The sequence below is a fragment of the Urtica dioica genome, chromosome 6, assembly GCF_054948205.1.
Source record: "Urtica dioica subsp. dioica isolate 48M chromosome 6, U.dioica_male_clone48M_v1_H2, whole genome shotgun sequence".
Taxonomy (NCBI): Eukaryota; Viridiplantae; Streptophyta; class Magnoliopsida; order Rosales; family Urticaceae; genus Urtica; species Urtica dioica.
Genome location: NC_142761.1, coordinates 12,087,799 through 12,113,438, shown reverse-complemented (window position 1 = coordinate 12,113,438; position 25,640 = coordinate 12,087,799). Strand labels below are relative to the sequence as shown.

The window sequence follows — 25,640 nt, the reverse complement described above, 5'->3', positions numbered from 1 at the left end:
GTCGTGCTTGAGAAATTCATTCATGAGATTCTCCGAAAGACTGTTGATGTCGTGTTCTAGTCATTTGAATATGAGGGGTTTCATTTGTGGAGATCAGCGCGCAGAGATCGATGGGAATTTTTTTTTCGGCGAAGTCCATAGTATTTAATTTATATATATATATATATATGTGATTCAATCGTTTCTTTCCCTTTCATCCAATAAAAAAATGTCCAAACAATCATTAATGCCCAGGGGCCGAACAAAGACGATGACTCTCGGCGTCCAGCGATGAAGGACTCTCCGTCGTCGGAGAAACCCAAATCCGCCTATTTATACAATATTATTTTGATTTGTGAGAGAGAGAGAGAGAGAGAGAGAGAGAGAGAGAGAGAGAGAGAGAGAGAGAGAGAGTTTAATTTAGAGAGAGTTTAATTTAAATCCTTTAAATATTTGACGAAATGATGAGTTTTGAAAAAACTAACAAATAGATGATTTGTAAGAAAAAAAAATTAGGAAATAGATTATTACAAGTACTATAGTTTAGGGGTAAAAATTGAAATTTATCCATTTATAAAGCTTCTCATGTCTCGGTGGACCTCTTCATGTAAAACATATTTTTTTTCTAAAAAAATATAAATCTTCCCGTTTCCCAAAGCACAAACCCGTGCATACCACACGTAGACATAATCCCAACCCTACTCTCTTTCGCTCATATATAAAACATATAACCATAGTCCATCCATTCCACATTATCATCATTCATAGATACTCTCTCTCCTCACATCACAAGCAATCTCAAACCACGCATCCAAACAACAAAACAAACTCTCTCTGTCTCTCTCTCTCTCTCGTTCAATGGCAGAAAAGAACAACCTACCACGGCCGACCTCGGTCTCCGGTCGCCGGCAGCCGAGCCGCCTCCAGCGCCGGGCTCCAGCGACCCTCAAAATATCTCCGGCGGCGGAGTGGCACGTGGCAATCCCACTTCTCTCTCCTCTAGTCTCTCCCTCCTCCTCTCCCAAAACCAACAACCCCATTAATAACAAGCCATCCTCGGCGATCGAACGAACGGCCCAGATCAACTCCTCGCGCGACACTGATAATCCGACTTCTGATAAGCCATCGGCGATGTTCAAGACGTGGCAGCACCCGGCGGCTCCGTTCTGCTACGATCCGGCTCCGATGGTACGGCCGTTTGTGCCAGTGTAGCGAATTTATTTCATTTTATTTTTATATATGATTATCGGAAAAATGATCAAGACTATGATTAGTGTATATTTCTTGTTGTTTAGAATCTATATTGTATTCGATTTAGCTGATTAGATCTAACTGGGATTTTATGTTTCGAGAGCTATTTTTTTTTATATTATTTAATCACATCTAAGATCTAACACCTACTACATGTTTTTATATTGGCCAATTGTATGTATACAGATTAAAATTCTTTATGTGTTTTCTTCTCTATTCAAGTGTGTTGTCTTTTCCTTTGATATTCACGAATATGAATAGGAAAGAAAAACATCGTATCTATATCTACATGATATTCATGTATAATACTTGTATTTATATATATTTACTTGCAATCGCAATGTGGGATTTTTTTTTTTTTTTTTTTTTTTTAACATAACAATGTGAGATTTAGCATGAACGTTAAATGATTTGACACCGTGTTATGGATCTTTGAATAATTCACAACTGTGTTAGTCACTCACTTATGAAAAATTAAACGTATTGATTAATGTGAATGATGAATCCGTGCGTTTGAACGAAACAGTACTATTTAGAGGCGTGTTCTTATCAAGCTCAGTCATGATTTATTGATACAATTGAATCACTAATCGTGAATAATCTATACAACCGTCTCATTTTACCAATATTCCACACCATAAAAAGGTTTTATTCATAAAAAATAAAATCTGTGAACCGCGTTTAAATAGTCGTCTATAAATAAACCGAATTCTCAACTGGATTAGATTTTGAATGGTCACACTCATACACCGTCACGGCCTAATAGATTTTCAAATATATGGTTGAAAAAATTAAACATAGTGGTACTGTCCCATCAATTTTCTATAAAATATTTTTATTGGCACAAATTAATTCCCAACAACGAGAAGAGCTGTCATCGTCCATGCGTTAACTTATTTTTTACGATTAAACAGATTATAATATTTTTAAATTCCTAAGAAGACTAAACAAAAACTTGCAAAACTATGGGTTTTTCAAGTTTCAATTTATGCAAAAAGTATAAAGAAATTATTATTTTCTCTCTTTTCACTCAAAGAGATTCCTTTGGAACAGATTGAACGGCAAGGACAAGTAGTCAAATATTCTGAGACGTGAAAAAGTTTTAAGAAACTCTCAACTTTTGAGTCAGATTTTGGTGGATATATATTACTTAATAATTAATCGACTTTCAGATTTTCGGGGCAATTAATATTTTTTTGGACCACTTTTCTGATGACAAGGTAAAATAATTAAAACTTGTAAATTGTTATCGTATGTTCACAACTTATTTCCATGTGGTCTTAAATATTTTTTTTTCTCAGAAGAAGAGAATGAAAAAAAAACCCATATTTGATCATAAATGAACATTAGTCAAATTGTAGTAGTTTGACTTCATGGATTGGTTCTAAGAAAGTAGCAATCAACTCAGTTAATGTTGATTATAAAACTAAGGATATATGAAAACGAAAAGAAGTCATTATTGCTCTAAAAATAAATTTATTATTATGATTACTAGTATCACTTGATAAAAAGTTAAAACTATTCGTTTTACTAAATTTTATTTCCTCTAATTAATTTGGAAACAAACAAAATTCTTCATGGTCAACATTCTCCTCCCAAGGATACTAGTTTTTCTTTATACAATCTAAAGTTCAATAGATTAGTTGAATCTGATATCAAGAATATATGGCCTTAACCCACGCACTTACCTATATATTAATATCCAAAACAATACGTACGTATATAATAGTAGCATAGTATATTAGCTTTTATCACTATTCTATTTATTGTAAGCTTACTTTCCATACTATAGTATTCTCTCATTATTACGTTTCTTCAGACTATTTATTATATTTTTGCAATCTTTAAATTTAAATCGTTAGAGTATCAAATGTTGGAATTGATCTAGGGTCAAGAAAAAGTTTAACGCTTCGAGCAAACGGCGGAATTTAAAAATTTTCTTTCAAACGAGTAAAACGATTTTACTAACCTAGACAAAGAGCAAGTACATGTAAATAAAAACTATTATGAGCATTAAATAATTTACTAACCATTGAGAAGCTTGAACGTTGATGAGCCTTCGGAAGGTTGAAGCGTTCGTCTCCCCTCGCAGCACGTCTCTCTTCTTTTCTCGGCAACTCGAGCAACCATGAAAGTTTCTATCACTAAAATCACTCGATAGAAAAGGAATTAGTGAGTGGGCACTTTTAAACACGACGACTCGAGAACAAGTCTCAAAGTCGAAGAGCTAAAATTACTAGGTCAAATGAGGACCTAGGTGCCAAAACAAAAACGAAAGAAAACTTAGAGAGAGAGAAGGAAGGGGCGGCCAAGCTAGAGAGAGAAACTCTCAATCTCTAAAACTTGGGATTAATGAAATGTGAAGAATGAGGGCTCTATTTATAGGAGAGGTTTCACGTTCAAGAAGGTAGTTTCCTCTTCTATAGAATATCACATATTCATGAGCAAATATTCCCTCCTTCTCCACATGAGTCACACGGCCAAATAGGGCTTCTAGAAGCCTTGGATTTGTTTACTCTTTTGCTTCCACCTTAGCCTTGGCCGAAATCCCAGCTTCCTCATAGAGGAAATTTGTTTCCTCTTTTTCTTTTTGCAAGTATCTTAATACATTTATGTACAAAATAATCTCCCTTTTCCTCCTTTGGGTTGGGCGGCCAAGAAGGCCTTCTAGAAGGTATTTCTAGATTTTTTTCACTTGTTCATGACAACTTAAGAAAAGCCCATTAAGAGTTTTCATGTAAAATTCTCTGAAATGAAATTAATCCACAAGGCCCAATGAACACATCATGGCCGAGTAATTTAGGTCATCATATGACCATGTCAAAAAATTTATTGACATTCATTTCATGCTATGTCCAAAAAGACAAAATTACCCTTTTGACAATTTTCGTAAAACTTGTCTCGTTCTTGTTTTGACATAGCTTCTAGTTTAACTATTCCTACTCGATATGATTAGTGACAGTGATCTCATGGATCCAAATGAACAAAGCTTGAGCTAAATACTTGGACTCAAAAGTTCACAAACTTTTTCCAAGTTTAGCTTTATGTCAACTGACTCCACTAAAGAGTTGACACTGAGAATCTCTCCGTTCAAATGAATTTATTTTCTACTCAAGAATACAACTTAATTGTGATGAGTGGATCCACTGAATAATATCTATGTTTACCCTTCATGAATATCATCAGCTAGTCGGGATTCACAAAATTACCATTTTACCCTTCTAGCTGTTATTTTCTCAACTCCTTTGTCGCTTGTGAATAAGTTAGAAACAATGTATTAACGAGGAGCTAACAAGTTACATTGTTTCATCCAAAAAGTGTCAAGACTCAATTTGGACACTGGCCAGTTCATTTATTCACATTCCAATGAACAAAGCATGAGGTGATATATATTGCATTTCAGCAATCTTGTACATGAATTCCATATCTATGAGAACTTCACAAAGTTATTCATGACATCTTCACAACTTAGTACTTCACCAATAGATCTTGTTCAGAATCACATAGTGAGTCCGAACTCTGACTTTCTCAAATGAGAATATGTAAGCTGTGAAATGGCATGTCTCATTTCAGGATTAAGGTAAGCATGATGCAATTCATATGTAGTGACTTCGATACATAAGGGGTTAAATGGTTTGTTCTTATCTTGTCTCTAGAAGTGCACTAGTCAATTCAGTACTTTCGGAAGATACCTAGAAGAACTATAGAGTCTCCAACTCTCAATGTCCCATAACAAGACATCATAGATTCTCCTAACAATCGTACCGAGGTCAATAGTCCGCTGACCCTTAGATTGCGAATATATCGTTTTAAGCAAACTACGAAGAGTTTGTTCATGCAAATCTACATTTGTCTCTTCGTAAGTTGTTAAGTTTGTTTATGTACTAAAGACTATGGTTTTATCATAAAGCTTCAAACAGAAAAGGAAGAATGAATGAACGTTTCAACTTTTATTAATAAATAAGAAATTACAAGCAAGAGTCATCAAATTTACATAAATAGATACTACTACTCTTCTTGTGGGCACCATTGACAACATCAAAGTCCTAAAATTAATTTTTCACATTCTTTCAACGTTGGATCGTCATGAAATTTGAAATGAATGTTAGTGAGATATATTTGGCCATACTAAACAGCGGGATTGAAATTTGGAGAAATTAAATTTGGTATTGGTGACGAATTGCGTATTTTTCTTTTTCGCTACTCCGACAAGCAAATCAAAAACTGCGTTTGTGCCTTAACGAACCGTTGGATCGTCACGAAATTTAAAAATAGTATTTTTGACATACAGAGGTACGCTTTGAACGGTTGGATTGATGTTCTAAGTTTTTCTGTAGAGTGAAGAGATGAATTGCAAATTTACTTTCACAATATCCCCGACCAACAATGATAATATGACCGGTCACGTAATCACCACAACTATTGGGAATATTGCCCACTTGAAGATAATGAATAAATGATTACTAAATTCGATAATAAGATTACTTTATTAGCATTATATGATTAGTGAGTTGAGTTCTAAACAATTAGAATCAATAACAACTATCTTCCATAGCCTCCGTATCTAACTGAGTCACGTGCTGGGCACCTGAGTTCGGGCGGTGAGCTAAAACGAGGTCGATGACTGATATACGCCTGGAAAGTTATATCTAAAGTCATATATGTGGAACACATAGGTGAAGGCTGATCACTATGTGGGAGCATTCTACACTTGTGGTAAGTGTACGACCTGGACAGGTCTTGGTGTAGATGTGTTGTTTAAGGACCGTTACGACACACTAACCGAGGCCACTATGATGGTCACAGTGAGACTTGATCTAAATACTGAAGTGATCAACTGGGTTATGTTACTGCGCTCTTTGACTCATTCGCTAAAAGGCTATTCATGCTAATCACAGCTTATGTCTTGGGAGTTTTCTCAGAGCATGATTCGAGTGGGAAGTGATTTACAGATACGGAATCCAGCCTTCCTGAAAGAAGGTTAATGTTCACTCACCTAAGGGTTGATTCCAGAACCGATAGATTGCTAGCACTTTCGAAGTAAGTAACGTTCGAAAGAATCTTTCGCTGGGGAAGCAACAATGCTTAGGGCTGATATGTATCAAGAGAAGTATAACGGAAAAATTGACTTCTCTTGACACGGGTTGAACCTGGAGGATCTTGATCACGAACTGACTATATCAGTGGACACTCGTCACGATGACTAAATATAATTCTAGTATAAAGGAGAGTTCAGTCTTAGCTTACAAGGTGGAGTATTTGACCAAGATTAGACGAATCGATGGACAAAAGAGAAAGGACTATTTCGTCTTTTTCATCGGATTTGTTAAGCTCCTATTTACTAGGTCCATAGTCCCCGATTCGGCTCTGATAAAGGCGGATAAGAACTTTCGTATAATAATGTTTATCATTATTAATCTCACTTGCTGTAATTGTGATTGACAGTATTAATTCTGGAAAACAGGTATTCGCAGAATTAAATAAATATTTATGGTAGAATTGTTTATTTATTGTTTGATCAAGTAAATAAACAATTATTAATTATTTGTTTATTGTTGGACCAAGTAAATAAATAATTAATTGGGTTTTAAGCAATTGGGCCTTGCACAAAATATGAAAATCGGATTTGAGAATTTTTGGCACTAGGGTTTGCGCAAATCCCCCCTTGGCCGTGTGCCTAAAATTCGAAATTTATAATATTGGTATTTACCAATATTTTCTCTTTAGCTGTTTAAATAAAGGAGAGAGAAAAATATAAGATATTGTCCTATATTTTCTCCTTATTTAAAGGAAAGTATTTAGGAGAATATTTAGGAGAATAATATATTCTCCTTTATTATCTCACTAAATAAATTATTCTCTATTTAAATAAAAGAATAATATCCCATAGATATTGATCTGATGGATGAGAGAAAAAGTAGGATTCACTAGATGAGATCCAATGGCTTAGATTTAATCCACTAGTGTGAACACAATAAAAGGAAATAAAATATTATGGAAGATTCCATGAATCTCCTTTTTACTACTATAAATAGGGGTTCATGAGAAGGCAAAAATAAGCAATTATTTTAAGAAATTTGAGAGAAATTTCGTGCATCACTAGCCTCCCTTGGCCGTGCATCTGCCTTTCCCTCCCCTCGGAAATTCGTTTCCATTCTTAGTAAAATAAGAGAGAGATCTCGAAACACCTAGTTTCGTGATCTAGTGAGATAAAGACTGTGCCCACTCATCTTTCTTATTCGTCTCGGAGATTACGTTTCGGAAGACTAAGATGTCATCCTCGAGTCCTTCATCAAGACGACGCAAGGAGTACGCGATTGGATTGGAGCGTTCTGTAGCTGAACCGAAAATCAATGTAAGTACTCGTTTACTCTGATATCGGTTGCTTGACTTATATGCTCACGTGAATTAAATTAATTAAACATAACTAGATCTTGTTAATTATAACCATAATTTAATTAGCTTATGATCAGCGTAATTAATTATTTTTCCGCATTAATATGGTTATATGGTGGAATCATCTCAAACGAGTCGCATCGGAGCGATCGTTCGTGTCCGATGCGCGCTCGATCCACCGACAACAACATATATAAATATCAAGCAGATAATTAATAAACAAACGTAATAACAGTAACTAGTTATATCAAACATAAGTTAGGTGCGGTAATAAGTATAAAAGTGGTTATACAAACATCTCGGAGAATTTTTCGTTTTTATTTTTCACACTTTGAGCCTTATAACGACTCTTATATATATACAAGTTTCTGACTTTACATATATATACATGAGATAGTTTAGGAGCATAGATTATAAAAGAGTTCGACGAAATACTATTATATAGTAGTTTTGTTCCCGAGTGAGGCCCCCATTAGCCCATAGGTTGAGAGATATAGGCTCGGTCTCGGTCTTCGATTTCTTCATTCACATAGCCGCCTTGCCCTTCTCTACATTACTAAGGGTCATACAGCTATTAGTCGATTGACTCAGTAAGTGGGATTCAAACTTAGGAAAGAAAAGCAAACTAATGCCATGTGACGTGATAACAAGCATATAAGAATGCAGAATACAAATCTAACTATTTCTAGAGCATGACTAATGTGTGCACACTCTAACTAGTACTTGTCGTCCGCATGGTTACCCACATCCCCTGTTATAACCTTCAGAACAACAAGAGACCAGCCTTAGACTTCGAGTAGCAGTCGTCCAGCGGCTTAAGAGTTTTATCTCTTTTCTGGGGTCCACTAGTGGTACTGTCTCATTGTGATGTCGGTGCATGCTGGTCTCTTGCGGCAATGAGTTCGTGATTCACGTTCTTCACCCATTGTGGCAGGGGCTACTTGAGAGGCCTCCGCTTGAGTTTTCAGCCCGACAATGAGCTCGCGTTTTGCGATGCACTCCCATTGCGGAACGGGGTGCTTGTGGTAACTCCGTAGGTGGTACACTGACAACAGTTCATTATTATTTAGGTACTCTGTACCACACAGAGTACAAACTTATGCTACTTACAGGAGAGCAACTCGAGACAAACCCCGAGAGAAGTATTGTTTCCCTTTATTGCTCGTTAAGTATTTGAAGCTGAAGACTCGAGATATACTCTTGGTACTTCTACCTTCAATTCGAATTCGAGAGTCGATCTATGCTCTCATATCTCCCTTGTTCTAACGGGTCAAGCGCATAAATTAAGGATGATTATATCACGTAGCAGAGGTTGTGTTCTAACGAATCTATGTTTGAACTTATCCGGAAATCCCAAACTAAGTTTTTAAGAAAAGTTGCCGAAGCCTTAATCTTTGAGTTCATTCATTTTTAAGGCTTTCACCTACTCTAGTTTACTATCACATAAATGCACATAAACATGGTTATTTCCTTGGTAAGTAGTTGACTTAAGTCTCCGCACATGTCCAGAATATATATGCGGTACCACTTGCTTGCTTTGAGGAGTCGCTTTGCTTCGCACACTTGTCGAGACTACTTGACACGTCCTGGAGTACGTCGAGAGAGTTAGGATCTATAGATGAGATTCCATTAGTTATTCGATTCAGGAATGTTGAAGAGATTGAGGTTCGTTGTCGGGATTTTTTGCAAGTCGGTTCGAGGTTCGAGAATTTAATTTATTAATTCTCGGTCTTTCGAAAATTAATCCTTATTTAAGATCTGTACCCTTTCATACCGAAAATAGTACGAAATGAAATTTCATTAGTTCATTTTTAACGAGTCTTAAATAAATAATCTGAAATCTTACAACCCAAGATATCCAGATTATTGACTGAAATTAAATTCTCGAACGTTTATGAAAATAAACCACAACTATTTAAAATAAAATTCAATAATTAGACCTATGACCTAACTCGAGCATATTAAACGCTAATAAGTGAATCACGATTCTCACGAGTTAGATAGGGCCTAATCTTTTCTTCTCTATCTCCAGCCTCGATATTCTCGATCACGACGACTCTTGCTCGTCTCAACTTAATTTGCGAGTACTCTGTCAGTTTCAAACACAAATATCGAGTCAAACACCAAAAAATCTAATCTTTCGGTCTCACGTTGAGACTCGAGAGTTTTCGAGACTCAATAAATGACTCGATATGGTACAATTCAAGTAACCGGTCAAGAAACAACCCAAAAAGCATCAAACCGAATCAAAACATTACTCTTGTCGCTCATTTTTGGACAACTATTTAGGAGCCCCAAACTGTTCGACCTAAGGCCGGACCAAGTGGTCGCGTTCGGGCTCGAGCGTCTTAAACTCGGTATCCCGAGTTCTCCCTAGCTGTGAATGGTGTTTGCCTCGTCCGTCGTTGGTCATGCAAGAGAAGGAAACGATGAACTACAAAGGGGAAACAGAGGGGGTGCCTCTGTTTACCTCTTCGACGCTCAACATTAGGAGGATTGAGGTGGGATATAGAGGGTTTACTATTTAGAGGGCCGAAGCTTGAGAGAAACGAGTGAAGTACGAGTTCAGCAGCGTTTCAGTGCTCAATTTTAGATTACCTTTGGGAGAGGACAGACCTCTGAATTTATAGGCGACCAATGGGTGTTTGGGGAACCCCTTGGCCGAGTGAAAGTGGGCCGGCCATTGGCCGAGTGAAGCTCGGTAGGCCAATGGCCAGGCGAAGGCTGGGCCGGCCATTGGCCTAGTGAGAACGTTGGGCCGACCATTGGCCGAGTGAAGCTCGGTCGGCCAATGGCCGGGCGAAGGTTGGGCCGGCCATTGGCCGGGTGAGATTGTTGGGCCGACCATTGGCCGAGTGAAGCTCGGTTGGCCAATGGCCAGGTGAAAGAGTTGGGCCGGCCAATGGCCGGGCGAAGGGTGGACCGGCCATTGGCCAGGTGAGAATGTTGGGTCGGTCATTGGTCGAGTGAAGCTCGGTCGGCCAATGGCCGGTTGAAAGAGTTGGCCCGGTCAGTGGTCGGGCGAGGGTTGGGCCGGCCATTGGCCGGGCGAGAGACGACCGGACTCGACTGGCCAGACGGGAGATGGCCGGACGGGACTGGTCGTCCGGGAGAAGGCCGGACGGGACTGGCCGGCCAGGAGAAGGTCGGACGGGACTGGCTGGCCGGGAGAACGCTGGGCGGGACCGGCCGGCCGGGAGAAGGCCGGATGGGCATTGGCCGGCCGGGAGACGCCGTGACGGTTCTGCCCTTGTTGGTCCGGATTGGCCAGAAATACCTTGTTGCTCAAACCGTGACGTGTATTGACTCGTTTGCCCCTGTCGGTCGTCGACGGGCCGACAAAATTAGCCCCCTGAGTTTCTGGTCGAGCGTAGGTCGAGTGGAAACTTAAGAATCACGTTGACGCGTGGACTTCAGACGAACACTCTCGAGTTCGCGAGTGCGTCGTAGAGAGGCCTTTTGGTGCGCTTCTAGAACGTCTTTGATGTCCCACGGTGGTCGTCACGACCGACTATTCCAGCTGGGAATTGACTCGCCATATCGGGTGGTGATTCCGACCGGCCACCCTTTGATCGTGGCATCCTCAGGTGCGCGTGCTATGTTATAGGAGGGGCTGAATGTAGCCTTTTGAGGGCTTGATTTCCTGACGATTGTGGCACCTTAGTGCACTGATTGCGTTTTCGGGTTGAGTCTTTTGTGTTGAGCCTTGTGCCCTTGCGAGGGTGACGGATTGGCGTGCGTGTCGCATTTGAGGACTCAATTGAACCGTCTTTCTGTCACGGGGGACCATCGTGGAGTGAATTTCGGTGCGCCGTTAGGGGCGACTTAAGTATGTCGTTACGGATGGTTTTGGGACGCTCGAAAGGTAACACATAGACCTGACATGGGACTCGCAATTTGCTCGTGGACTAGAGATTCGATTCGAGGAGTCGAACGTCAACCCAAGGAATCCTTCAGGGAGTTAACACGAGGAATTATCAGTCGACTCGTGGGTCGGGACTCGACTTGAGGGGCGAACCCAACTCAAGGAGATATGCGCAAGGCTGACACGAGGACTAGTCAGTCGACTCGCGGATCGGGACTCGACTCGAGGAGCGAACTCAACTCGAGGAGTTATGTGCAAAGTCGACACGAGGACTAGTCCGTCTACTCGTGGATCGAGACTCGACTCGAGGGGCGAACCCAACTCGAGGAGTTACGTGCAAAGTTGACACAAGGACCAGTCAGTCGACTCGCGGGTCGGGACCTGACTAGAGGAACGAACTCAACTCAAAGAGTTACGTGCAATGCAAAGCCGACACGAGGACTAGTCAGTCGACTCGTGGATCGGGACTCGGCTCGAGGGGCGAACCTAACTCGAGGAGCTATGCGCAAGGGTTACACGAGGACTAGTCAGTCGACTCGTGGATCGGGACTAGACTCGAGGGGCGAACCCAACTCAAGGAGCTATGCCCAAGGTTGACACGAGGACTAGTCAGTCAACTCGTGGATCAGGACTCGACTCGAGGAGCGAACTCAACTCGAAGAGCTATGCGCAAGGTTGACACGAGGACTAGTCAGTCGACTCGTGGATTGGGACTCGACTCTAGGAGCGAACTCAACTCGAGGAGTTATGCGCAAAGTCGACACGAGGACTTGTCAGTCGACTCGTGGGTCGAGACTCTACTTGAGGAACGAACTCAACTCGAGGAGTTACGCACAAAGCCGACATGAGGACTAGTCAGTCAAGTCGTGGATCGGGACTCGACTCGAGGGGCGAACCCAACTCGAGGAGCTATGCGCAAGGTTGACATGATGACTAGTCAATTGACTCGTGGATCGGGACTCGACTCAAGGGGCGAACCCAACTCAAGGAGCTATGCGCAAGGTTGACACGAGGACTAGTCGGTCGACTCGTGGATCGGGACTCGACTCGAGGAGCGAACTCAACTCGAGGAGCTATGCGCAAGGTTGACACAAGGACTAGTCAGTCGACTCGTGGATCGGGACTCGACTCGAGGAGCGAACTCAACTCGAGGAGTTATGCACAAAGTCGACACGAGGTCTAGTAAGTCGACTTGAGGATTCGGGTTGTTTCTCTTTGGGACCTCCGGCCTAACCATTGGCCCCTCGAGATCCCTCTATACTTCTAATTTTTTTTTGAGGTCGATGATTTGTTGTTTGACACTATCGTGTTTATCCTAGCCGTACTCACGTCGTCTATCGTTGTAGATGCTCGCATGCCAGGAGCAGAGCGATTAGATTCTCCATGACTTGATGCGTCGGACACGCAACGTGCGGACCGACATGGAGAACGCTGCGGTCGATCATGCTACTGTACTAGCGAGGGTTCGGCCCACGAATGAGCTCGAGCCTCTTGAGGAAAAGTCGAAGCGGCCTTCTGAGGAAGCGGCTCGCTTGAGCGTGGAGTTGGAGGCTAAGACTGCGTTGCGGGTTATTGAGCAAGCATCTTTGGAGAAGGCGATGTTCACGGGTCGGCTGAGGAGCTGCAGATCATTCCCGCTCGACCGTCGTCGAGCGAGGTTTCTCGCGCCCAGGTGGAGCGAGGGCGTGACTTGCTATCGGTGGAGATATAGGTTGTCACCGAAAAGAACAACGCCGCGCGGGCGAAGGAAAACTCGGAGGAAGATTGGGACATCACATCGGCGAAGGCTTGGCAGACGGTCGTGGTCTGAGTTCGTGATGCGACGACGAAGGAAAATGCGTCTCGCGGGTTCGCCTTCAGTTTCTTTGTCGGCATGTTTCCTTCGTTGGATGACGTTCCTCCAGTGGTCATCCCTTCCGTCGAAGCTGCCTAATCGACGAACTATTCAGCGCTTGCTTTTCTTGATGTTCTGCATATCGGCTACCATTCGTTTCTTGTTGGATTCATTTTTGACATTGGCTGTCCTTATTTAACCTTTTCGGGTTTATTATGCATCTTATTTTCTCAATTTACTATGTCTAGCGTAACCGATTTGCACAATTTTGTTGATGCGTGTCTTATTTTCTCGACTTACCGACGATGGCATAATTGATTTGTGCGGAGTGGGCCTCGAGGGGCCTCGGTGCCACATTGCGTGGCCTGGTTTTCTATGGACGCTGGCTAGATCAGTTTCGTCCGGCGGGCGCAAGCCTTTGAAACCCATATATGACTCGCTGCCTGTTGGCGCACGAGCTGGGCGGCGAGCGGGCCTCTTTCCTGGTATGTACGCTACCTTTTGGCGTGCGTGTTGTGTGTCAAGATGGGCTTGGAGTAGGCGTAGTTCCCAGCGAGCTTGGTACCCGTCAGTACGCATGTAGCGTTTTGGGTTTTTACTGTTGCCTTAGGACTCGCATCTGGTGCGCGGATGTAACGCCTGTCGGTGCGCGAGTGACTCGCGAGTCTAGTAGACTCTTTTTTCGAGTCGTGCGAGAGCGTCGCATGGATGTTTGTGGATGATGTATCCCTGTTAGCCCCTCGAGTTTCTTGGGTACTCGTAGAGGAGCCTAGAAATTTTGATAAGTGTGAAATGAAACACGAAAGGTGGAATGTAATTTAAAGTCTTGTATTTCGTAAAAGTAAATGAAATTACATCCTACGGCCTATCGGCCTCGAATAAACTTATATTATCTTGAATTTTTTTTGAAAATAACAGAAATGTGGAAGAAAATTGGCGGCGAGCTTTATTTGTTGTCGAATCGAGCGTGATCATGAGTCCACCTAAATTCTCGAGCTCGATGTCACCGTCCTGACTTTACCATTCTTATCCTCGAGTTGGTAGATGGTGCTAATCATCTCTCCCTTTCCCTTTTCCGTCCATCCCTTGTATGTAGCACATCCTAGCCATTGATTGGTCTCCCATCATTACGGCGATTCCCTTCGTTGTCGGAAATTTCATCATCAGGTGATAAGTGGAGGTTATGACCTTCAACCTGTTCAGAGTGGGGCGACCAATAATTATGTTGTAGGCAGACGGCTAATCCACCACCAGGAACGACACGATGTGAGTGACCTCGATCCCCCCGGGTGTCCCGAAAGTTACCGGAAGGTCGATGGTACCTTCCGTCATCACCCTCTCCCCGGAGAAGCCGAAGAGTAGGGTCGAGATCGGGGTCGGCCTTAGCCCGGCCACCTTCATCTTGTCCAAAGCTGATTTGAAGATAATGTCAGCCGAGCTGCCGTTGTCTATCAGAATTCTTCAGACGAGGTTATTGGCGACCGGTGCCGAGACGACCATTGCGTCATTGTGCGGGTGAAGAACACGTATCGCTTCCTGGTTGGTGAAGAACATAGTCTCGAAGGGGACGGGAGCGGAGCCTCGTAGGTGTGGTTGATTTGGTGAGCGTTCTTCCCTTGAGAGACGTCCCTCACGTACTTCTTCCTTTGCGTGCTGGAGTCCCCGAGCATGAGGCCTCCCATGATCGAGCCCACGATGTGCATTCACGAGCTTTCCGGATCATCATCCGCCGTGCGGTCAGTGATGGTGACCATTGCTTGACCCTTTTTCTCATGCCGCGGGTGCTCTCCGCTTCCCGCGGTAGTCCCGATTGTACGGAGGACATACTCTTTCAATTTCCCATCCTGGATAGGGCCTCAATCTGACGCTTGAGTTGGTAGCACTCGGATGTCAGATGCCCGTGATCTTGGTGGTACTCACAGAACTTGCTCCGATCCCGTTTCGCGGGACCCTTTGTCAGAGGAACGGGGCTTCCTAGCTTGTCGCGGTGCAAGGCCAAGATCCGCTCTTGTGGGGGTGTTGAGAGGGGTGAATGCCGAGATATTCCGAAGGCTGTCGACATGCGGAGGCCTCAGCCCGGGAAGGGAACGATCGTTAGGGGTCTGGCCTCCTCTGTTCCTTCTCTTTCGAGGGTCGGGGTGACCTTCACCTTGGTTGTCATGACGTCGGCTGCCTCGTCCACCAGCTTCTCGGCTATCCCGGCCGTCGAGGTAGTCCTCAATCCCCATGTAAGTACGGGCTCTCGCCATGAGCTCCGCCATGTCGGTTGTGCGAGCCCCCTCAGTAATTGCCGTAATGGCGTCCTTGTCATCGAACCCCTCCACTTTGTGGGATTCATCGATGAAACGAGCAAGGTACTTCGGAAGTTAAGCCTTTGACGGAGGTCCTCCCCTCGAGAGTTCCTCTATGCCATCAAGTGCTCTCTCAGATCCCCGCTTCGCTCTTGGCGGGGCGAGGCGACCCTTGGTCGGGCTGTCCAGCGAGTGCTCGGCTATCGGCCCCGTCATCGCTAGGGCCGGCTCTCTCCCCGGCGAGGGGCCGTGTTCGGCCACCTCTTGAAACCGAGGGGGCAAGCCCCTGAGAATGGGAGCGCGGGCATTGACGTGTCTGCAGGGCTGGCCCGGCCGTGGCATCCCTCATCCTTTCGGACCGGGAGCGTATGAGGTTAGGGGTTGCCTCGTCGGTCCTAGACTCCCCCTCTTGGTCGAGATCGGAGTCGCCGTGGCTGGGACCACCCTCGACATCGTAGCCAAGAAGGTTAGCGATAAGCGTGCTGTCCACGCCTGGACGGTCTCGGCGAGCCTCCGAGCCGTGTCCTCTCGGGGGACGGCTTCGGGATCGGCCGTCGGGTCTTGGGGCTGGCTCTCGTTATCACGAGGCTGCCCTCCCAGATGGTGTGCCAGGTTCCTAAGGCCGTACCTCGAGCTAGTCGCTCGAGTGCCCGTAGAGGTGGTTGGAACTTGACTCATCTTTCGAGAGTCGTAGGCGTTGTAGAAAAGGAGGTTGGAAGGGAGAGCGTTGCCAAGGTCGGGAGGTCCCCTCCTTCTAGCGCCAAAATGTTGTCGCTCGTCTTTAGACAACTATTTAGGAGCCCCAAACGGTTCGACCCAAAGCCGGACCAAATGATCGCGTTCGGGCTCGAGCGTCTTGAACTCGGTATCCCGAGTTCTCCCTAGCTGTGAATGGTGTTTGCCTCGTCCGTCATTGGTCCTGCAAGAGAAGGAAGGAAACGATGAACTACAAAGGGGAAACAGAGGGGGTGCCTCTATTTACCTCTCTAACGCTCAACATTAGGAGGATTGATGTGGGATATAGAGGGTTTAGTGTTTAGAGGGCCGAAGCTTGAGAGAAAAGAGAGAAGTACGAGTTCAGCATCGTTTCAGTGCTCAATTTTCGGATTACCTTTGGGAGAGGACGGACCTCTGAATTTATAGGCGACCAAGGGGTGTTTGGGGAACCCCTAGGCCGAGTGAAAGTGGGCGAGCCATTGGCCGAGTGAAGCTCGGTCGGCCAATGGCCGGGCGAAGGCTGGGCCGGCCATTGGCCGGGTGAGAATGTTGGGCCGGTCATTGGCCGAGTGAAGCTCAGTCGGCCAATGGCCGGGTGAAAGAGTTGGGCCGGCCAATGGCCGGGCGAAGGCTGGGCCGGCCATTGGTCGGGTGAGAATGTTGGGCCGGCCATTGGCCGAGTGAAGCTCGGTCAGCCAATGGCCGGGTGAAAGAGTTGGGCCGGCCAATGGCCGGGCGAAAGACGGCCGGACGGGACTGGTCGGCCGGGAGAAGGCCGGGTGGGACTGGCCGGCCGAGAGAACGCCGAGCGGGACCGGCCGGCCGGGAGAAGGCCGGACGGGCATTGGCCGGACGGGAGGCGCCGTGACGGTTCTGCCCTTGTTGGTCTGGATTGGCCAGCAATACCTCGTTTTCTCGCAGTTCTTCGAACCGTGACGTGTATTGACCAGGGTCGTCAGACGGGCCGACAACAATAACAAAGCGAGACACACGCATATTTCCAAACTCTCCATGAGATTCATACGAACGATTCATTCTCAGATTCCATTAACCATGTTCATAATTCGACCGAGTTTCGAAACAAACACGAGATCCAATTCAAAGTTCGTCCGGAACTAAGCACAAGTCATAAACGACATTCAGCCAAACTCAAACCGAAACAAGTAAAGCCAAACAAATAAATCCACAAGTCAAGTCTCAGCTTACAAACACCCTCACAGACTCGGCCAAACCAAAACCTGAAAGGAAAATAGGTTTAAGCTTTGAATCATCATAGAATGACAACGAACAAAACTCAGCAAACAATTCCACAAAAATAAAAGCATAAATTCAGCAACGACGGAGAACACAAGAAAGAAATCATCCAACAACTTCCAAATTCATCCAAAAATCAAAGGAAGCAAAAAATCCAAAATTGCATATTCAATTCATCAATTCAGTAATAAATAAATGATACCCAATCATCTATCGAACGATTCAAGCTTCAATACACGAAAACCCCCAATTATTTCCAATTTTCGGTCAAATCGAGTACAAAACAAGCCCAACAACACATCAATTTCTCACCTAATTTCGTGAAAGTAAGCTTCTCAGGTGCTCTCTCTTCCTTTTCCCGGTGATTCTCCTCGGTCCGACATCATCAGCTAGCTCGTAGTGATCCTTTCCTCTCGATCGAAGTGCGCGTGCCAATCCGGGCTCGCTCGTGATGGAAGGACGTGAAAGTCTCAATTCGTGGAGGTCCGGCCGAGCGAAAGATGAAAATGATGAGGTGAGAAGAAGATGGAGGTTATATATATATATATATATATATATTTTTTTTTTTTCCTTATGGTTTCCTTGTTTTCTGCAGGTGGCGGTCAAAGAAGACGAATGAAGAAGAGAAGATCGAACAAGAAGGAGTGCAGAGAGAGAAACAAGAGTTTTTATTTTTTTTATTTTTTTTATTTTTATTTTTTATATATAACCCAGAGTTTCGTATTTACTCATTTAAGTCCCTCTTTCCTCCTCACCGCCTCAAAGAAACCCCAGCTACAAAATTTATGTCAAATGGGTTCTGATAAATTTTCTCATTTGTTTCCGATTAATTCAAATATATTTAAGGTTTCTCGAAAATAATTCTCATTCTTAAGAATTGATTTATTAAATTAATTTTTGGAATGTCTCCTCGAAAAATAATTTATTACTCGAGACGAACTCGATAAATCATTTACTTGTTCCGAGATTTCTAATTACCTTAACATATTTTAAATTAATTTGATAAACTTGTTGGACCATAATTCACTCAAGAATTTAGTTGTAACAACGAAAGCTCGTTTATTAAACTTGAATTGACAAGTCGAGTGATTCAAAAGTGTATACTTTACAGTTTGCGCATTCGTTAACCGTTGGATAGTCACAAAATTTGAACAACATGCTCGTGAAGTCAATGGTACGTTTGAACAATTGGATTGGATTTTGGAGCCTATAAGTCTCTCTTCCGAGTGAGTCACAGAGCTGCGAATTGTTTGGGCAATTTTATTTTGCATTTGGTAGTTTGGTTGCAAATTATTTCGATTTAGAGTGTATATTCGGGGCTGCTAGGAGTTCAAATTTGGTTGTTGGTTATTTTTTTTAATTTCGTCTTTGGAGTTTTTTGAGTTTGAGTTTTTTTTTTTGTATGAGGAGGCACAATGACAAGTGTGCGTATTGCAAGAAGAAGAGTCATTGGAAGGCTGAGTGTCCCGTATTGTTAAGAAAAGGAAAAACGCAACAACAACAACAATGATCACCATAGTCCCATCAGCAATCCGTACATGCTTGATCAGTTCCAATTGTTCCTTGCCAACCTCATGCCATGTCATCATCTTCCTCAAAACGTTTTTCCTCATCGTCAGTCTTAGGTATATCATCCACTTTATGGATCCTTGATTCAGGTGCCTCCCACCATATATCTCATCACTTTCCATCATTTGTGTCATCGTCTCGTCATTCATCTATTCCCATTATCATCGCTGATGACACTCCTACGCCATTGGATGGTGGTGGTTCTATTGGCACATCTCATATTTCTCTTCATGATGTCTACTATATCCCTAGCCATCCTTAATGGTGGAGCTGTTGTGTGGAGGAGTATTAAGCAATCTTGCATTGCTGACTCTACAATGGAAGCAGAATATGTGGTTGCTTGTGAAGCATCCAAATAGGCTGTATGGCTTAGAAAATTCCAAGTATTTGGAAATTGTTCCAAACGTCGACGAGTCCGTGACCCTTTATTGTGATAATAGTGGGGCTGTCGCTAACTCAAAGGAACCTCGAAGCCATAAGCGCTCTAAACATATTTATAGGAAATACCATTTGATTCGAGAGATCGTGCAGCGCGGAGACGTGGAAGTGAAGAAGATCTCAATGGTGGATAGCCTAGCAGATGTTGGAATTGATCTAGGGTTTAAGAAAAAGTTTAACGCTTCGGTAAGCGGCGGAATTTTAAAAAATTTCTTTTAACTAGTAAAACAATTTTACTAACCTAGACAAAGAGCAAGTACACGTAAATAAAAAAGTATTATGAGCATTAAAGATTACGAACCTTTTTTAGAAGCTTGAACGTTGAGAAGCTTTTGGAAAGTTGCAACGTTCGTCTCCCTCGCAGCACGTCTCTCTTCTTTCCTCGGCAACACGAGCAACCACGATGGTTTCTATCACAAGAATCACTCGAGAGAAAATGAATCAGTGAGTGGGCACTTTTAAACACTACGACTCAAGAACAAGTCTTAAAGTCGAAGAGCTAAAAACGCTAGGTCAAATGAGGACCTAGGTGCCTCTCCTTGATTTCTCTTTCTCTTAGTGAGACATACAACAGTGTGAAGTTCCTTCATAAGCTTGGTAACTGTGTACTCTAGCTTGTTTATGGAGTAGTTCATCTTTAAGGTATCAAGAGATGCGGGGAGAGTTTCTAAGATCATATCTATGACATTCTTCCCATCAATCTCAGATCCTAGGATTTCCATTTTATTCACAAAACTAATGATCAGTATCATAAAGTCTCCAACAGGAGTCCTAGCCTTCATATGACAGTTCATAAACTGTCGGACTGCTTGTTGCCTTGCTTGACGCCTTTGCCCTCCAAACATCTCATGGAGATTGTTGAGCATGTCGGCGGTAGTCTCGATGTCACGATGTTGTTGTTGCAACACATTGTTCATTGATGCTAAGATATAGCACCTCACAATCTCATCGGAGCAGAGCCAGGCCGCCAAGGTGTCTTTGTCCTCTTGAGTCGAATCATCATTCGTCAGAGGAGGACACGGGGTGGTGAGTACCCATTTGTGCTCGTTAATGGTAAGGATGATGTCGAGGTTATGTTCGAGTTTGTTCGAGGAAAGAGAGAGAGTTGGGAGACATTTTGCCTATAAAAGTTGAAACAAGTTTATGATTAGACTTTGGTTTAGGATTTAAGTTTGTTTAAGACTTGATAAAATCCAAAGGTGTTATAAACCAAACGATAATTTACTCCCTCAAGAGAAGGCCGCAAAAAATCTCCATTTATAAGTAAATGACACATCATTAATGCTTAGCCAAGATGTCAATACACCAATTTTGACTAGCCACCTTTTAAAATGGTTTGATCACTCACATCCTTTCGAAGGGCCTCGAGGGAGGATTACTAGGGATTGAGTCTAATTGTGTAACCAACCACTTAGTCCAAGAGATCGACATTGGAAAAACAATCCACCGAGGTGAGGCCTTGTCTCATTGTCTAACTCTCGGACGTAGCTCATTGAGCAATGATTAGTGCAAAGCGCCCTTGAGTACTCTGATTTAAGAGAGGGCCACGAGGGTGACTCTTAGTCTGGCGACAATTGCACTTTTCATTAGTGTTGGGGATCGTGGGTTACAAACAACAAGTATAACCCTCCCACTTAGTTTTTGGAGTTGGTACATCGACTATTATAAGTTCGGAAACGGTTTCCTAGTTATAGAGCGATAGAGCGGACAACTAGAAAAGAATCCTAGAAGTTCATGTTCAGAGCAGTGTTAGTGCATAAATGCACAAGGGACATACTCGGATCTTTTCCTATTTTCTATTTGGGGAAAGTGCATGAGGGAAGTGTGAACTTCAACTCACTCAACATTTGGAAGTTTGAGATTACACATCTTTTTATTTTTTGGCTTGTCTACAAGGAGACCTCCCACTCAAATTTTCAAGAGCATGTAGATTTTGAACAAATGTGATATAGATATAGTTTTGAAAACATTTTGAAAACTTATTTGATTTGGATGACAAAATATTTTCAAGTTTGAAAGCGAAAACGGTTTTTCAAAATTCAAACTAGTTTTGTAAAAATAATTCAATTTCAATTAAACTTTCAAAAAACAAAACATTTTAATCTTTCACATCATGTTTATAATCTTATGAAAAACATTTTTGCTCAAGAAAATTTTCTCATTAGAGTTCTATAACTCATGGTAGTGGGGCTGAAAATCCGGATTTCTAAAAAACTGGACTTTCGGAACAGCCGCGCACCTCGGAGTAAAATCGCTATAACTGGCGGCTCAAATGTCCTTTTGACCCAAAACCGGTGGCATTGGAAAGAGGACAGACAGACCTTTAATTTGATTCAAGAATCATTAGATTTAGATTCTGAGCAGAGAGTTATTCCACTTTTACTGCGGGTTTTACTCCAGCTCGAACAAGTCTTAAAGTCGAAGAGCTAAAAACGCTAGGTCAAATGAGGACCTAGGTGCCAAAACAAAAAACGAAATTGACTAGAGAGAGAGAGAGAGAGGAGTCGGCCAAGCTAGAGAGAGAAGCTCTCAAATCTCTAAAACTTGGGATCAATGAAATGTGAAGAATGTGGCTCCTATTTATAGGAGACGTCTCACCTTCAATAAGGTAGTTTCCTCTTCTATAGAATATCACATATTCATGAGCAAATATTGCCCATTGCCCCTTTAATTTACACGGCCAACAAGGCTTCTAGAAGCCCTTGGATTTGTTTCCTATTTTGTTCCTTCTCTATATTGTCCGAAATTCTCTATGCTTGCATACGAAATTTGTTTCCTCTTTTTCTTTTGGCAAGTATCTTGATACATTTATGCAAAAAATATTCTCTCTTTTTCCCTTGGGTAGTAGGTGCCCATATGCTCTCTAGAAGGGGCTTCTAGAAGCTCTTTCATTTGTTCATGACAACATGAAAAAGGCCCATTAAGAATTTTCAATAAAATTCTTATGAAATGAAATTAATCCACAAGGCCTAATAAATTAATATTGGCCGAGTGACGCATGTCATTAAATGACCATGTCAAAAAATTTATTGACATTCATTTCATCCTATGTCACAAAAGACAAAAATACCCTTTTGACAATTTTCGTAAAACTTGTCTCGTTCTTGTTTTGACTTAGCTTCTAGTTTAACTATTCCTACTCGATGTGATTTGTGACAGTGACCTCATGGATCCAAATGAACAAAGCTTGAGCTAAATACTTGGACTCAAAAGTTCACAAACCTTTTCCAAGTTTAGCTTAATGTCAACTGACTTCACTAAAGAGTTGACACTGAAAATCTCCCGGTTCAAATGAATTTATTTTCTACTCAAGAATTCAACAAAATTATGATGAGCGGATCCACTGAATATTATCTATGTTTACCCTTCATGAATATCATCAGCTAGTCGGGATTTACGAAATTACCATTTTACCCTTCTAGCTGTTATTTCCTCAACTCCTTTGTCGCTTGTGAATAAGTTAGAAACAATGTATCGACGAGGAGCTAACAAGTCACATTGTTTCATCCAAAAGAGTTAGGACTCAATTTGGATACTGGCCAGTTCATATATTCACACTCCAAGGAACAAAGCATGAGGTGATATACATTGCATTTTAGCAATCTTGTACATGAATTCCATATCTATGAGAACTTCACAAAGTTACTCATGATATTCTCACAACTTAGTACTTCACCAATAGGCCCTGTTCAGAATCACATAGTGAGTCCGAACTCTGACTTTCTCAAATGAGAATATATAAGCTGTGAAATGACATGTCTCATTTCAGGATTAAGGTAAGCACGATGCAATTCATACGTAGTGACTTCGAGACATAAGAGGTTAAATGGTTTATTCTTATTTTGTCTCTAGAAGTGCACTGGTAAATTCAGTACCTTCGGAAGATACCTAGAAGAACTATAGAGTCTCCAACTCTCAATGCCCCATAACCAGACATCATAGATTCTCCTAACAATCGTACCGAGGTCAATAGTCCTTTGACCCTTAGATTGCGAATATATCGTTTTAAGCAAACTAGGAAGAGTTTGTTCATGCAAATCTACATTTGTCTCTTTGTAAGTTGTTAAGTTTGATGTTTTATCATAAAGCTTTAAACAGACAAGGAAGAATCAATGAACGTTTTAACTTTTTATTAATGAATAAGCAATTACAAGCAAGAGTCTTCGTGCGACTTTATTACATCAAATGTACAAAATAAAGACTACAACTCTTCTTGTGGGCACCATTGACAACATCAGATCCATTCACCAAAGCCCTAGCGAACAAGGTCTTCGACCAACATCTAGAGGGATTAGGCGTGAAGGACTACACATCTTCTTTGAGTCAAGTGGGTGTTTGTTGTCAATGGTGCCCACAAGAAGATTTGTAGTCTTTACTTTTGTACATTTGATGTAATAAAGTCTCACGAAGACTCTTGCTTGTAATTGCTTATTCATTAATAAAAAATTGAAACGTTTATTCACTATTCCTTGTGTGAAGCTTTATGATAAAACCTTAGTCTTTAGTCCATAAACAAACCTAACAACACATGAAGAGACAAATGTAGATTTGCATGAACAAACTCTTCATGGTTTGCTTAAAACGATATATTCGCAATATAAGGGTCAAAGGACTATTGACCTCAGTACGATTGTTAGGAGAATCTATAATATCTGGTTATGAGGCATTGAGAGTCGGAGACTCTATAGTTCTTCTAGGTACCTTCCGAAGGTACTGAATTGACCAGTGCACTTCTAGAGACAAGATAAGAACAAACTATTTAACCTCTTATGTCTCGAAGTCACTACGTATGAATTGCATCGTGCTTACCTTAATCGTGAAATGAGACATGTCATTTCACACCTTAGTATTCTCATTTGAGAAAGTCAGAGTTCGGACTCACTATGTGATTCCGAACAAGGCCTATTGGTGAAGTACTAAGTTGTGAGAATGTCATGAGTAACTTTGTGAAGTTCTCATAGATATGGAATTCATGTACAAGATTGCTGAAATGCAACGTATATCACCTCATGCTTTGTTCCTTGGAATGTGAATAAATGAACTGGCCAGTGTCCAAATTGAGTCTTGACTCTTTTGGATGAAACAATGTGACTTGTTAGCTCCTCGTCAATACATGATGATAACAGTTAGAAGGGTAAAATGGTAATTTTGTAAATCCCGACTAACTGATGATATTCATGAAGGGTAAACATAGATAATATTCAGTGGATCCACTCATCACAATTAGTTGAATTCTTGAGTAGAAAATAAATTGATTTGAACCGAGAGATTCTCAGTGTCAACTCTTTAGTGGAGTCAGTTGACATTAAGCTTGGAAAAGGTTTGTGAACTTTTGAGTCCTAGTATTTTAGCTCAAGCTTTGTTCCTTTGGGTCCATGAGGTCATTGTCACAAATCATATCAAGTAGGAATAGTTAAACTAGAAGCTAAGTCAAAACAAGAACGAGAAAAGTTTTACGAAAATTATCAAAATGGTATTTTTGTCCTTTTGGACATAGGATGAAATGAATGTCAATAAATTTTTTGACAAGGTCATTTGATGGCTTAAAACCACTTGGCCAAGATTAGTTTAATTGGGCCTTGTGCATTAATTTTATTTCATAAGAATTTTATTGAAAATTCTTAATGGGCCTTTTTCATGTTGTCATGAACAAATGAAGAAGCTTCTAGAAGCTCCTTCTAGAGAGCCTCTTGGCCGCCCATCACCCAAAGAAAAAGGGAGATTATTTTGTGCATTAATGTATGAAGATACTTGACAAAAGAAAAAGAGGACACAAATTTGCATCAAGATGCATAGGGAATTTCGGCCAACAAGAGTCAAGGGAGAAGTGAACAAAAGAGGAAACAAATCCAAGGCCTTCTAGAAGACTACTTGGCCATGTGGAATAAAGGGAAGGAGGCCAATATTTGCTCATGAATATGTGATATGCTATAGAAGAGGAAACTACCTTCATGTATGTAATCCCTCCCCTATAAATAGAGGCCTCATTCTCATTGTTTTCTCATTCCACATAAGTTAGAGATTGAGAGTTTCTCTCTCTAGACCT

The 25,640-nt window shown here is 42.1% G+C and overlaps 1 protein-coding gene across 1 annotated transcript; it reads left to right on the top strand.

The window, feature by feature from the left end:
* Window positions 1-709: 709 nt before the first annotated feature.
* Window positions 710-1,585, top strand: LOC149393373 (uncharacterized protein At4g14450, chloroplastic-like). The gene has a single exon (XM_089617406.1). The coding sequence runs from the start codon at window positions 838-840 to the stop codon at window positions 1,189-1,191; it is 354 nt and encodes a 117-aa protein (XP_089473532.1). The 5' UTR covers window positions 710-837; the 3' UTR covers window positions 1,192-1,585.
* Window positions 1,586-25,640: the final 24,055 nt, after the last annotated feature.

Bases quoted from the DNA above. Each gene is read 5' to 3' on its own strand.
- LOC149393373 (XM_089617406.1), top strand. From the start codon at position 838: ATGGCAGAAAAGAACAACCTACCACGGCCGACCTCGGTCTCCGGTCGC.